The sequence below is a fragment of the Aptenodytes forsteri genome, unplaced genomic scaffold, assembly GCF_000699145.1.
Source record: "Aptenodytes forsteri isolate BGI_AS27 unplaced genomic scaffold, ASM69914v1 Scaffold10, whole genome shotgun sequence".
Classification (NCBI taxonomy): domain Eukaryota; kingdom Metazoa; phylum Chordata; class Aves; order Sphenisciformes; family Spheniscidae; genus Aptenodytes; species Aptenodytes forsteri.
Genome location: NW_008794117.1, coordinates 1,380,427 through 1,394,145, shown reverse-complemented (window position 1 = coordinate 1,394,145; position 13,719 = coordinate 1,380,427). Strand labels below are relative to the sequence as shown.

The 13,719-nt window shown below is 38.2% G+C and overlaps 1 protein-coding gene across 1 annotated transcript in view; it reads right to left on the bottom strand.

The window, feature by feature from the left end:
- AKT3 (AKT serine/threonine kinase 3) overlaps positions 1-11,393 on the bottom strand; it is a 144,309-nt gene extending 132,916 nt beyond the window's left edge. The window contains exon 1 of the mRNA XM_009276060.1: positions 11,236-11,393. Within this exon, the coding sequence (XP_009274335.1) occupies positions 11,236-11,281 (46 nt within the window). The 5' untranslated portion in view covers positions 11,282-11,393. The remainder of the gene's footprint in view (positions 1-11,235) is intronic.
- Between the last annotated feature and the right edge of the window lie 2,326 nt (positions 11,394-13,719).

The window sequence follows — 13,719 nt, the reverse complement described above, 5'->3', positions numbered from 1 at the left end:
AACTAGCTAACCTCCTGGTGGCATTTTTTAATTCAATCATGTTTAGGACTAGCACAGAGAGTAAATCAATGCCCTTTTCTAAAGATGAACTTCAATGAAAACCATCTTGAAATACAAACCAGTGCTGCAGTCTAGTCGTAGTGATAACCTAAGTTTTAGGTGGAGTTCTAGAACCGATTAACTCTTGCAAAGGCGGGGGCTGCCACTAGGAGGGAGCTGTCCTGCCCCTCCGCGCTGCTGCTCGCGCATTCCCGTGTGTGCCAGCACAACTGTTTGTGCAGCTACATGGCGAGTCAGGTCAGGGAAATGATCCATCTGCAAGTTAGCTAGGAAAATAAAAATAAGATTCATTTTCAGCCAGATAAATTTCCTGGTATGATTCACCATGTCACCATTATGAGCACAAGTGCCAACACAACCGAGCAAGAAGAGGACGTGACACTTCCCCCATTTCAGCAACAGCTTCCACTTAACACAAATTTCAAGTAAACATGGAACTGCATCTATCGGGGGCAAGTTCACAAGCTCCTAATTAAAATACAGTAGTTGCTGCTGTTTCTCAAGATAAGAATAAACTTGTTCAGAAAAGTTTCCAATCTATTAGCATACATACACTGGCATGGTGTTATAAAAGCCAGCACAGTTCAAAAGAAAGTGAGTGAATACTAGCTTTAAAGTAAAGCAATCAATGCTGTATGAAAGCACACTATTTTGTAAGTATTTTCTCATGTGTAAAAGTTATGCCACTAATCCATCTGCACAGTTTCATCAGGTCAAAAGAGTGTAAGTATAGGTAGAGATGTTGTCATGTTCCTATGGATTACTCTCCCAGTGATCGCTGTTCAGGGGTTTCCTCCAGTCTCTCTGGAAGACATCCAGCAAAAAAAACTAACCTTAAGTATTGATAAAGGACAACTGGGTTTTTGCATCTTATTAACAACTCCTCCCTTTGTACGCCCTAACAGATTTCACCTCTTCCTCTGCAACATGTCAGGAGGATAAACAAAACCCAAAAAATCCACTGCTTCTCCGTCAGGCTGAACTTCAACTACTATTAGACTCATTCTACTTCCTGTATAAACAATTATATTTTAAAAAGCATAAATATTGAAACATAAGGCACTCAGAACTTTCACAAGGATGAACAAACTCGCATTCAGGAAGCCTCTGAGGTGAAGTAGCAATACTATTTCCATTTTATCTGAGGGAAGCTGTGACTTGGACAAACTCAGGTAAAATCCACAATACTGAGTGCCGAATTTAAGATACTGTTGGCCCAATTCTTTACATAAGTTACCATCTTACACGTCTTTCTTCATTACGAACATAGTTGTCCGTGAGTTTATCGCAACCAAAAGCACAGAGCACTTGTATAAAGTAGCAATTGGATCTCTCTCTGGTGGTGTGGTTCTCATTATCTAGGCCTAGTTAGCAGCTATCTGTGAACACTATTCTGGTTTCAGTTACTTTCTTAGCATGACAATGTTGATAAAAGACCAGCAGGAAGCTATCCCCAGTAAATGTTCAAATGTGAATAACTGAGGATTACGCAGTTTGGAATTTCAATGTAAAAACGGTAACAACAACTAATGAAAATGGGAACTTTCTAATTTTACACAGTTAATATGCTACCATATTGTAATTAAATATTTTTAGGAAGACTACCCCCAAAGGCAAGGCAGCCAACATTCTGAAAGTGAACTTCTGAATCTATCCTGAAAAAGGGAACGTGTTTTCTTATCAGTGTGCTGGCATCTAACACATTCATTTCCTATCTTCCTATCAGTTTTAAGAAAGCAAACTATAAATTCAGAATTTACGGTAAACAAGATGTCAGTTGCAATAATCTGATTACAAAGAAATGTACCGTCCTGGTTTCAGCTGGGATAGAGATCATTTTCTTCCTAGTAGCTGGTACAGTGCTGTGTTTTGGATTTAGGATGAGAATAACATTGATGACACACCCATGTGTTAGTTGTTGCTGAGAAATGTTTACACTAAGTCATAGACTTTTCAGCTTCTTATACTGCCCTGCCAGAGAGGAGGCTGGAGGTGCACAAGGAGCTGGGAGGGGGCACAGCCAGGACAGCTGACCCAAACTGGCCAAGGGGATATTCCATACCATGCAGATGTCATGCTCAGTGTATAAACTAGGGGAAAAGCTGGCCGGGGGGGCCACTGCTGCGGAACTGGCTGGGCATCAGTCAACGGGTGGTGAGCAACTGCATTGTGCATCGCTTGTTTCGTATATTCTTTTATCATCATCATTATTATTATTATTATTTTCCGTTCCTTTTCTGTCCTATTAAGTCTCTATCTAACGGCTGTGTGGTGTTTAGCTGCCTGCCGGGTTAAACCACAACATGTACTTAGATTTATAAAAAGTAAGCTAACACTGCCCTGATTTGCAAGGGAAGTAATCAATAATCACACAGACTAGCTGGGACATAGTCAGAGATGGTACTGAGGAGGACTGGAAAAAATGAGACTGGAGGTACATCTACATTGCAGACAAGGAGTATACATCTGAAGCAAATCTCCCACTTATGAACTATTACAAGCTTTGGCTTACACTGTGACCACACCTCATACATTCCCACTGCCAAGAGGCTCTCAGTCCATAGGAACAGACATGACAGTGAGTCCAAAGCAAAGCTCTGGAAACATGCATAGATAGTATGGACACCAAAATCTAAGCACCTCTCGACAGATTCACTCCTATCGTGCTATATTATGTGCTAATGGAGACCTACCCTGAGACCCAGGAAACCCTCTCAGTGCAAGTCAAGGAACTGAGCAACATTGTTTTGCCTGCAATTTAGGAAAGATCACACTGTTCTCAATAAGTTGGAGGTTGAATAAATCCCAGGCACTACCACCATCTTCTTTCAATGTTTTGGTGGGAAAAACAACTCTCATTTTGTCAACAGATTGTAGAGATGCTCATGAAGGGTCAACAGTTCCTCCAAGAAAACAGAAGGCAACCAAGACAGCACTCAAATGGTTACAAAATGTTCTTCCCTTGTCCTCCACCTTCTATTCATTCCCTAAATCATCACTAGCCTCATCTCTTCCCAAAGCTTATTTTTCGATATCTCAATTTGCAGTCTCCGTTGCCTCTTTGATACTCACGTCCCAAAACTTTGACTTCTCAGTCCAGTCCTAAAACTCCTTCAGGACCTAGTTTCAAGTCACAGCTGTTGACCTTATTAATGTTTTCGACGATTACAGCAGGGGTAGTATTAAAGAAGCGGGTCCCATAGAGGCATAAGCTGATTGACCTAGCTGAGGCGAGAAAAACAGGTACACGGATTGCCTTTGAAATAAAAGAAAGCGCAAAGACTTGGGAGATTTGCTGGACTGGCATGTAGGTATATTGAGGGAAGATGATTTTTTAAATGAGAGATCAAAAGCCCTAGTATTGCAAGCAAGTTATCCTTACAATAACAACATCTTCAATGTGAAAGTGACATAAACACAAATGAATTTAAGTTTAATCAGCAGATTACAGTATGCCAAAGGTATTACACGGTGGGACTATTTAAGCTTTAAGTAAAAATAAAAAGTAGGAGTTTTATTAAATAGAAAACATGTGTTTGGGAAACAGTTCCTCAAAGTCTTCCCCAACAGCATATTTTTGACATCTGCTGGTCATGCAGTACTGCCAGGCCAAAAGGGTTGTGAGCAGGAAAAGGACAATGAATTGTTAACATCTTGCTTCCCTAATCCCTGCAACAGAGAATGTTAACCTTGCTTCTTTAGAAGTATTGCCCTCATGGGTAAGAAACTGGTATGAGTAAGAGAAACCAGTATGAATGGAGAAAACCTTCAGAACATGAGCAATAAGGCAGCATTCATTACATAGGAAATGGAACGGGCATACAAGAATATGTAATACCAGCGTGTCCAGAATACTCAAAAAAACCCAATTGCCTAGGTGTTTTCCTGTATAACAAGCAACTTGTTGTTGTCAGGAATAGTAAAAGCACTTTGCTACCATAAAACTCAGGACATGTGAAAGCCCAAAGCCCGACGTGATAAGCACCAGAAACATGCCTTACAAGCCACTGAAAGGACGGTAATAAACAGGGATTCTGTTTAGGTATTGAATTTGTTCAACTTCTTTTCAAAAATCTGAAAAATCAGTAACACCAAGGTCAAACATGTTGATACCCCCATGAACATTCCACATTAATAATACCCTATTAATACAAACACAGGATAACATCTTCCTCCCTTTGACTGTATTACTGCATCTTCCAGCTGACGTGTTAGTGGTAGGAACTAATATATTTAATCAAAGAACATGCGCAGAATTTTAGCCACTACCACCTACAATACAGCTCCACGTAGAAAAGTGTCATTTTTACCAATCAGAATCAAAACTATACAACCATTTAAAAACTGGGAACAGGCTGTATTACAGCTACATTGAAACAAAAACAATTTAAAAAAAAAATTTAAAAAATTAATCAACCATGCACAATTATCTAAACTGGCATTCAGAAAGGATATTGCAGAGAAAAATCTTGAGACTGTTTAAAATACCTTGGATTTCAGGCTTCAATTACTATGGCAAACTGCCTTTACCTACAGAAACTGGTAATAATCCAAGGTGGAGAGCTGCAAAAATAATACTCACCTATTTATTACCTAAAAAGTACCTGGATAATCAACCATGCACAATTATCTAAACTGGCATTCAGAAAGGATATTGCAGAGAAAAATCTTGAGACTGTTTAAAATACCTTGGATTTCAGGCTTCAATTACTATGGCAAACTGCCTTTACCTACAGAAACTGGTAATAATCCAAGGTGGAGAGCTGCAAAAATAATACTCACCTATTTATTACCTAAAAAGTACCTGGAATGAACGGTTATTAGCAAAGAGAACACCCCACACTCATCCTAGTTACATCAAGTTTAAGATTTTCACATGGTTCTGACCTTCCTTCAGGGACAAGCAAGGTTAAAAAGGTTATAATTATTGCAGAAAGAAGAGCTTGGTACTCAAGTACAAAGCGAATGGGAAAGTGTGCGAGGTTTCCCTGACTGCAAGCGACTTTACAGATTTACCTAAATCCATTTCTACACTGAGTACATGAATCAGAAATCTCTAACTATTTGAGAACCTTAAAAAAATCTAGTTTAGATATACAGATGTATAAACATTTATGTAAGAGGGCTTGCGCTGTCATTTTCTCTCTCTTTGGTCCTCATGGAGCTGCCTCTTTTACATTCATATATTTTATTGGAACTTTACAGTAATTCACATTTTCTATTAATTAGATAGAATTAGAGTAGAAAGATTATAATAAGAAAGGCTTATTTAGTTGCAAGTGGTTCATCAATGAAGACTTTACCTTAAACAACTATTCGCTAAGACAATTAGAAAGAAATAGTTTAAACTTCTTCTACTTTGTGTAGCAGATGTTCAAGATAGTCTATTTAAATTTGCCTTTGTTAGAGGTGTGTTAAACTACTCAAATAATTCAGACAATCTGCAAACGACATTTCTGACAGGTTGTGAATAACACTCAATTAGTACCACAATTTCTGAGATTAATTTTTCAATCAAGGCATTCCTGCCCCCACCCAAAAAAAAAACCAACCCCAAACATACCACGTGAACTCAGTCTCCAGTGTGTATTTCCAAAATTAACATGTTTGGTCTTGGTTCAACTGTAAAACCCAATGTCCATTAAATTAAATTACTTAGTTCTTTTTCTGGATTTGGGGGAGGAGGAGGGGAGGGAAAGACATGTTACCCTAAGACTGTAAATAATTTGTACTTTAAACAACAACTGTATTCCTATTTGGAACAATAGATTTATTCCACTACGCTATTTATTCTTCCTGATAGTAGATATAACAACAATAAATATTTTCCACACGGTTATTTCTTAAAATCCCATGATACCTGCATCATATCCTGAATTGCAAAAATGAAAACAGACCAGCAGTTGAGTGAATCTCATCACAGTAAATCAAACACATCTTATTCTATAAACTTTATGAGTTTAGAAATACTAACACTACTTCAGGTAATTCAATTCTGGATAATAAGAAGTTATGAAAGATTTTTAAAAAAAAAAAAAAAAAAGAGTTAAAAACAGTATTACAGTATTTTAGTGATACACTGTTTACAGGACAATCTCATTACAGGAAAGCTTCATGACATCTGTTTACCACCACCATCTCATTACATCAAACTTCTTAAGTTACCATGGTTAAGCCACAGCAATTTTATACTTCAGTTCCCTCCCTATAGAATTGGTATACTAATACTTCTGTACTTCAGGTGAGCGTTGTGAGATAAAATGAGGACATCAAAAGTTGTGATATTATATTAAAGTCACCCCCATAAGCAAGTCAGATACATTATCTAGTCAATACAATTTGGGTAAAAATGTATCATGTAAGCCATGTAAAGATTGCCATGACAAACAGCATTATCTAACGTAACACACTTCAACGCAGAAGCCCAAACAGAGGTATGGTAATTGAAGTATGACAACAGAATTGACAACATTTTGCTTTGTCTTTAAATAATGTTTAGCCATCTTGTTATGCAACACACATTAGGTATATGCTCCCCAGATTAAAAAAAAAAAACAAACTCTTTCAATTAAAGAAAAAGTTAGTTGACATGTTAAATTTAAAACTGGGTCCTTTAAAAAGTTAGCATCTGTGTCAATTTTTCCTTTGTCCCAAATGATCTTTTAATAACATGGTAACAAAGACTCTTACACCTTTTCATATGTTTAAACTAATTGAAATCTTGTGCACAGGTTATATATAAAGAAATTAGGTTGCAATTAAGCATAGTTATTAATGATTCTTAAATCTAATTGTTGTGACTATTATAGACTACAGACAAGGTCAACCTCTACAACTCAGGAAACTTTAGCTTTAAAGAAAAAAATACCACCGGAATTATATGCATAAAACCAACTTTTGTAATGATACAGCTCTAATCATACAAGCAAAGTTCATCCATTTAAAAAACCAAACTGTTTGTTTGTGTTTCCAAACTGATAAATTAAAAACATATTCCCCCCCTCTAAAACATTAAATTTAATTTAGTAAATAGAGTAAAACCACATTAAGTAAAATTTAAAATACTCTTACAATAATTTTTAAAAAACACTCTGCAAAACATTGTGCTTATAAGCAAATCCAAAATGTAAAAGTCATTTCAGCAATTACTGCAGAGTCCTTATACTAACTGCATAAATGTCAAATACGTGTTTTAACTTCAGCGTATCAGCAGCAAGGTTCGATTCACCATATTTCAGATTTTTAGTCAAGATCACTTCCCTTTCACCTGTATGCATTAGAAGGAAAAACGCTGGTGTCATCTAAAAAGGAAACTCATAAAGGAAGACAACACATCTCTCTCCTAATCTGGCTACAGGAATAACTAGAGAACAGAAAGAAGAAAGAAAAATTATTATCCCCTCTGAAACAAAACACACCAAGCCAGTGAATTGCAAGAGTATCTTTGCAGCAGCACAGGGACACAAGGCCATGAGATGCTTGGTTCTTATCACTAGATCTGAGACAGTAAGTCACAGACAACCATATGACCATCCGTACAAAATACATTCCCACTCCTCTTGCCTGAGCAGAGACTCCGCTCTAAGAAGACTGCTCTGCTGGCTCTCCACTTGTACAAGTTCTGATGTCTCACAGGGTACATCTGCATTAGTACTTTAGTTCAGATAAGGAGAGCACTTTTGCAACAAATCTTCCTATCACCTTAGTTAATGCACTTTCCTTTGCTGCATGAAGCAGTCCTTGAGTGCACAAACCTGGTTCCTTTCAGATGAAACTAAAAACCACAAGATGCACTCCAGGAGCACTACCACTGCCAAAGGGGCACAGGAGCAGACAGGATCCTGTCCAAAGTAACACCCGCTTCACTTTGCAAATGCACTGAGTGTAGATAGATATCAGGTCCTCATCACCAATTATTTCATTCTCTGAATCCGCTCTCACTGGACTGCATTACTTGCTCAGGCAGGCCCAGCCACTGGGCTTCAGGGTCTCCTTTCACCTGTGAGATGGGACCTGACTGCTTCTCAGGCTTTGCTTCTTCTTGGGTTTTGTGTCTTCTATTGTCCAAAGTTCTCACCTCCAGCCTGTCATCTCTGCCCGTTTGACCATTCACATAAAACAGCTTACTCTTCCTCGGTATCATCTACTCTCACCACACTGAAACTTCTTCTCCTAAGGACTACTCAAAGCCTCAGTATGATCATCCTCAATTAAATAAACTTAATTCTGGCATTTCTTAACTTTGAGTGCTGTCTGATTTTAAAATAGTAATACTTTAATGGATTCATCATTTAACCACACACAGAAAAACAGAGCCTTGAAGCCAATTGCGTAGCATCACATCAACTCTTCAGTGCTCAACAGCAGGGTTAAAAGCTTACAAACATATAGCCCTCAGCCCTCTATTATTGACATGGATACAGCACTAAGGATAATAAAGCAAACATTTTCTCAGTGCATTTCACAGCCATTAAGAATTGTAACACTGTGCCCTAACAGACCCTGTCTCCCCCAGCCTCTCTCTGTCAGAGTCTCAACTCAGAGAGAGATCCCCGGCTCCATTTTTAGTCCTCCCCTCTCATTCCTACATTCAGTTCACCTAATCTGCCTTTGTAACGGCCTATCTCACTAGCCAGCTCGTTCTTTATCCCAGTACTTTCAAGTCATCCTCATACTCCTTGACTGGGCTGTGAATCGCAGAGAGAGATTGTTTTGTTCTTTTTCTTGTATCACAAACCTTCCTGACTGCTGAAGGGAACAATTTTAAAAGGTCCTAGGCTATATCCTCATGACCCAGTAATTTGGCATAAGAGAAGCAGATCAGTCAACTGAAGCAGCTGGTGCCCAGGCCCCTACATTTCCAGCACATAGGGTTTACGAGTTTTATTTCAAGTTAAATTCAGTCTGGAGCCTCAGATTCAATGTTGCACTACACACGTGGTTCAGGGCTGTCGGAAGGACCGATCGCTGGGGCTGGAGTTCACTCGGTGTCTGCCTGGAGAAGAGATCCCACGCTCAGCTTCCTCCAGGAGGAACCTGGTTTGTACCTACAAAACCACCCTGTGAACTGAGCCAATGAGTGTCAAGTGGGGATGATCAGAGAATTCACTTTAAAACTGGAACAGCACGATAGCTTGTGGAAGCAGGGCAGCTTTACCCAATCCCACAATGCTTCTTGGTACAGAGAGAGAATATTTAGCTGCCAAAATAATAAGTGTCTACTGAGCATATTCCAACTTTCAAAATTTAGATTAAGGTTGGATACTTTTTCTTGGCAACAATAAAAAAAAACACTTAACAACTTCGATTCTCTTGCTCCGGAGCAAGGTCAGGGTAGAAGTTGTAATTACATGAAATGTATAGCCACTGAATTAAACGCTTACAAATTCTTGACACTGGAAAACACCACTGCACTTTTCCTTTGTTTTCAGAAACAAACAAAACAAATGCTTTAATCCACCAACAACCAGAATAAGTCAGACACAGAAAATTAAGGACAATATTAGATCGAATTTAAAAAAAAAAAAAAAATCCAAAAAAAATCCCAATTAAACCTACACAGTTACCTACAGCAAGAAGGAAAAACACAACCATACATTCACTCAAAGTTAATTAAAATAAGGAAAAATGCTTGTCATGAAATGTCTTTACTTAGAAAAGAAAATAATTACTAACAAAACTGACACCAAAATGTCAACTCAGTAGGCTTTTCTTCAATTAATAGTAAAACAACATGAGGAGGAAAACCTTTATTTTACATTTCAGAATTTCAAATATTCAGTAAGACATTGAGTTTTATTGTACATTATCTTTTTCTGGACGCCAGTGATTAATAATGAGTGATATTACATGAAGGAGCTGATGTCATGTAAAAGAAAATTATTTGGATCATCCTAATCATTTTCTAATACATTTGAAAGAAACTTATATGAAATAATGAAAAAAGGAAATCAGATACCCAAACTGAGTAAACAACAACAAGATGGGAAGGAAAAATAATTTAAAATTTTAAATAGTTCCTGTCATGTAAAATTTGATTTTACATGAATATAAGTATATATTCCAAAATAGGAAGCAGGCCCTAAGCTTCACATAGTTTAGCCCATTTTCATCTACAATACCCATAATGCATCCTGAAATATAATTTATGCAGGAATAACAACAGAATAATAAACTTTTTCTCTCATTCTCTTGGCTTCTTTGACATTTAAAGTCAATCTGCAATAACAAAGCTAATAATGATCTTTGTCTTCACACACTGCTATTGAAACAAAGCATTTCTTTGTAAATTAAAGGGTAATTTTGTTCCCACTATTCCAGTCTAAATCTTTCTGGGCTAGAATCATGGAAGCTCATGGCATAAATCACCCTATAATCCAGATCACCTCTCTGCAAGAGAGATGATGTTCTTTTGGAAATAAACATGTGCGGAACCACAACCCAAAGCACAGCAGCATGAAGCATGGAAGATTTCATCCGACGTTCATTACATGATACAAATGCCAGATATTTCTAGAGGTTTCCCATTCAAAGGTTAACATACAGCAACCTTCCCAAATTTGTAAATCACATGGTGATACATTATAAAGTGACATCTCAAGAATTTACAGGAATTCAAATGTAACATACTTTAGACTGGCTTATAATTAGGAACATATTCTTTACTCATATGGCTTCCAGGTCTGCAAAGTAATTAGGTGTATGCTGAGCTTTATGCAAGTATTATGTTGATTTTATGGGGACTACTTGCATTTGTAATTCAAGCTGAGCCGCAGTGAATGGTTTTGGCATCTAGGAAGTTTCACACAAAGTATCACATCCGCAACAGCTTCCAGGCAACCTTCTACTGTGCACCTCTATTACTACCTCTTCCAGCTGCCACAAGAGCCTACTTAGTCTGATACATGGGTGACAGCAGCCACAACAGCAAGATTAAGTGGGAATTACTGAGTCCAACTTCCTCTTCACTGTCAGTTACCCCTATAAACAGGGGCAGTGCTGAGGGTTAAGTATTAACAAGACCAAGGCCTTAATGGCCATTAATTCCATATGGTCAGATTAGCTCGCTGCAGACCAGAAGATAAATCAAGAACGCTCATATGTGTAAGCATGTAATGCCACTGCGCACAGTGTACCATACATCAGAAGAACTCTCCATTAAAAGGCAGAACTTACCCCTCTTCTGAACCCAGCCTTCCTTCACAATGGTAACATCGCTCATGATGGCTCCACTCTGAACCCCCAACTCAAAAGAGTATTTCTTTGAGTTATCAGCTTGTCTGTTTGGCTTCTCTTCTGCAGCTCTTCCCAATTTCTACTGATGAGTCAGCCTGGAAGGAAATATTAGAGAAAGAATTTAAGTCTTTTCTGTTTTTCTCACTTGACAGCCAACAAAAAAGTCTTTGTTGATGTCTTCCACTGACTGAGCTCATATTAAAAATCTGCCTTTTTTTAATTAACCATATAAGTTTCTAGTCTTACAGCACATTTTCCATGAACACTGTGATAATTAAAAGAAGCAGAATGTGTTAAATCTTAAGTCATATGGCACTTTTATAAAATGCACACAATAGAATTCTCTCATACTAATCCAAAAGATGCTGTTAAATGAAAGGGTGCCGGTACTGCTTCACAGGTCCAACTCTGAACCCACAGGAGCTTTAACCATTTCCACATTTGTCAGAATCCATGCAATGGACAAGTGGTTCCCCTATCATGGCTACATTGATCGTATCAAGAGTGCAAGAAAATGGAAGGAAAGGTTCTGTAGAGGAGCTTAAAACCAAAGCCTTAAGTATTATGGATACGGTTATCCTCGTAACTGTTAAAATCTGTAGTAACGAGTTCACCAGCCATGCAATTAGGTTTCTTAATGCTTGAATTAAAAAAAAAAAAAAAAAAAGTAAAGGCTACAGAAATATAACATTCTTCCTACTTCCACTACAACTTCATTATAGCCAATACAAATCCTTAACTCACAGAGTTTTTTAAAAACAGCATCATCTGCAAGTACATGAACAGAAAAACAACTTCTTAGTACAAATTAACCAAAAAAGCCAATGTTTAGTTTATAAAAAGAAGGAACGCACATTCTCTCAAGGCTTTAAGCCAGGCAGCGACAAGAGTGCTCTTTCCCCTGCAAAGCTCAGCTTGCAGTGGACAGAAGGGAAGTTAGCCCTGGAACAGGACATACCACTCTCAGAAGCCACAACCCTCTCTTCTGACCACCTCACTCCCAGAGTACCTAACAGCTGTGAAGAAGAGATAAAGAGCACTACAATCAAGTAGGAAGAGAAGCCAGAGGGCAGGAGAGGTTTCCTTTTGCCAGCAGACTGCCTTTCCCCTCCATCCTTCAAAATAAAGAGAAGCATTCAAATAATGCTCATCTAGAAGAGGGTGGGAAGCCAAGAAAAGGGATTTCTCTGATGATGGAGGAACACACTTCTACAGCTGTACGCAGGGGAGCACGCGTGTACACAGTGCTAGCACAGAACAGAAACCCGCACACCAGTTTAGTACTATCAAATGCAGCACATACATATCCATTTAGCAGATTGACCAACAAATGTAAACGTGATAGAAACAAATATGACTGTGCTAGAAGCAATCTGTGCAATGAATCAATGAAGAAAGAACTGGGAAATAAGCTGTTTTAATCCAACCAAGTACAGGCTAAAAACTGAACCATTCTATACATGCAGGTTATTTCTTATTTATCATTTGAAAAATGTGTATTTGCACCACACAGCAGCTAGATGGAAGGCTACTTCTGTAAGGATGCTGTGCTGTGCAAAATAAAACTTGGGATGAGTATTTTTTTCACGTGGTATGCAACAAAAAGTGCCGTACAACCTAATTTTACAGAAATACCAACGTGTGTCCATTTTACAGTTTTGCTTTCACTGAACTATTTTTTCAAAAACATGCAGTATTTCAGCTGCATAAAAGTAAAAACCACAATGCTAAATTCATTAATACTGCAAAGTTCAAGTAATACTGACTTCAGTGCCTCTGAGACATCTCCACGGCACTGGCAGAAATGACAGCAAGACCTATGCAGGTGACGCACGGCCTTTTGCATTGACATCATACCCTGTTATGTCTAAAAGGACACCGGACACCTGTGTTTATGCAATTGCACCCTGCCTTAAGACTTAAATATTATTTAAGCTTTCGTAAGAGTTAAAAGAAAATGTTATGGGCAAGGTTTTGGAAGGACATGAGACTGCTTCATTACTGTTAATTGATCTCACTAGCTTTAGCTGTTTAGACTTTGTATTATTTAAGTCAGTATGGCAGAAATAACCAGAACGTGCATTTCCACACCCTTCACCTTACTAGCGTGAGAGTTATTTTCTGGGTCATACATTATCAGAACTTTTGTTTGCGCGCTTCAAACTAGAGATAAGCAAGTCTATCAGCTGTGCATGGAAAGAGATCCTGACAGATTAAGACGCACCTGAAAGCAGGCTGCAGTTTTGCCGTTCTCGATCACTGCAGCACAGTATCAGCCCTTATTACAAACACACAAATCTTTTCAAAGCCAGAGGTGAGTGTCAAACAACTGTGGCCTAAAAGCATCTGTTCTGTGAAGGAGGTCTAAGCACATTAATATCCAAATATCCGACTTAAGTTCGATTTTCCCACAAGACTTTCACT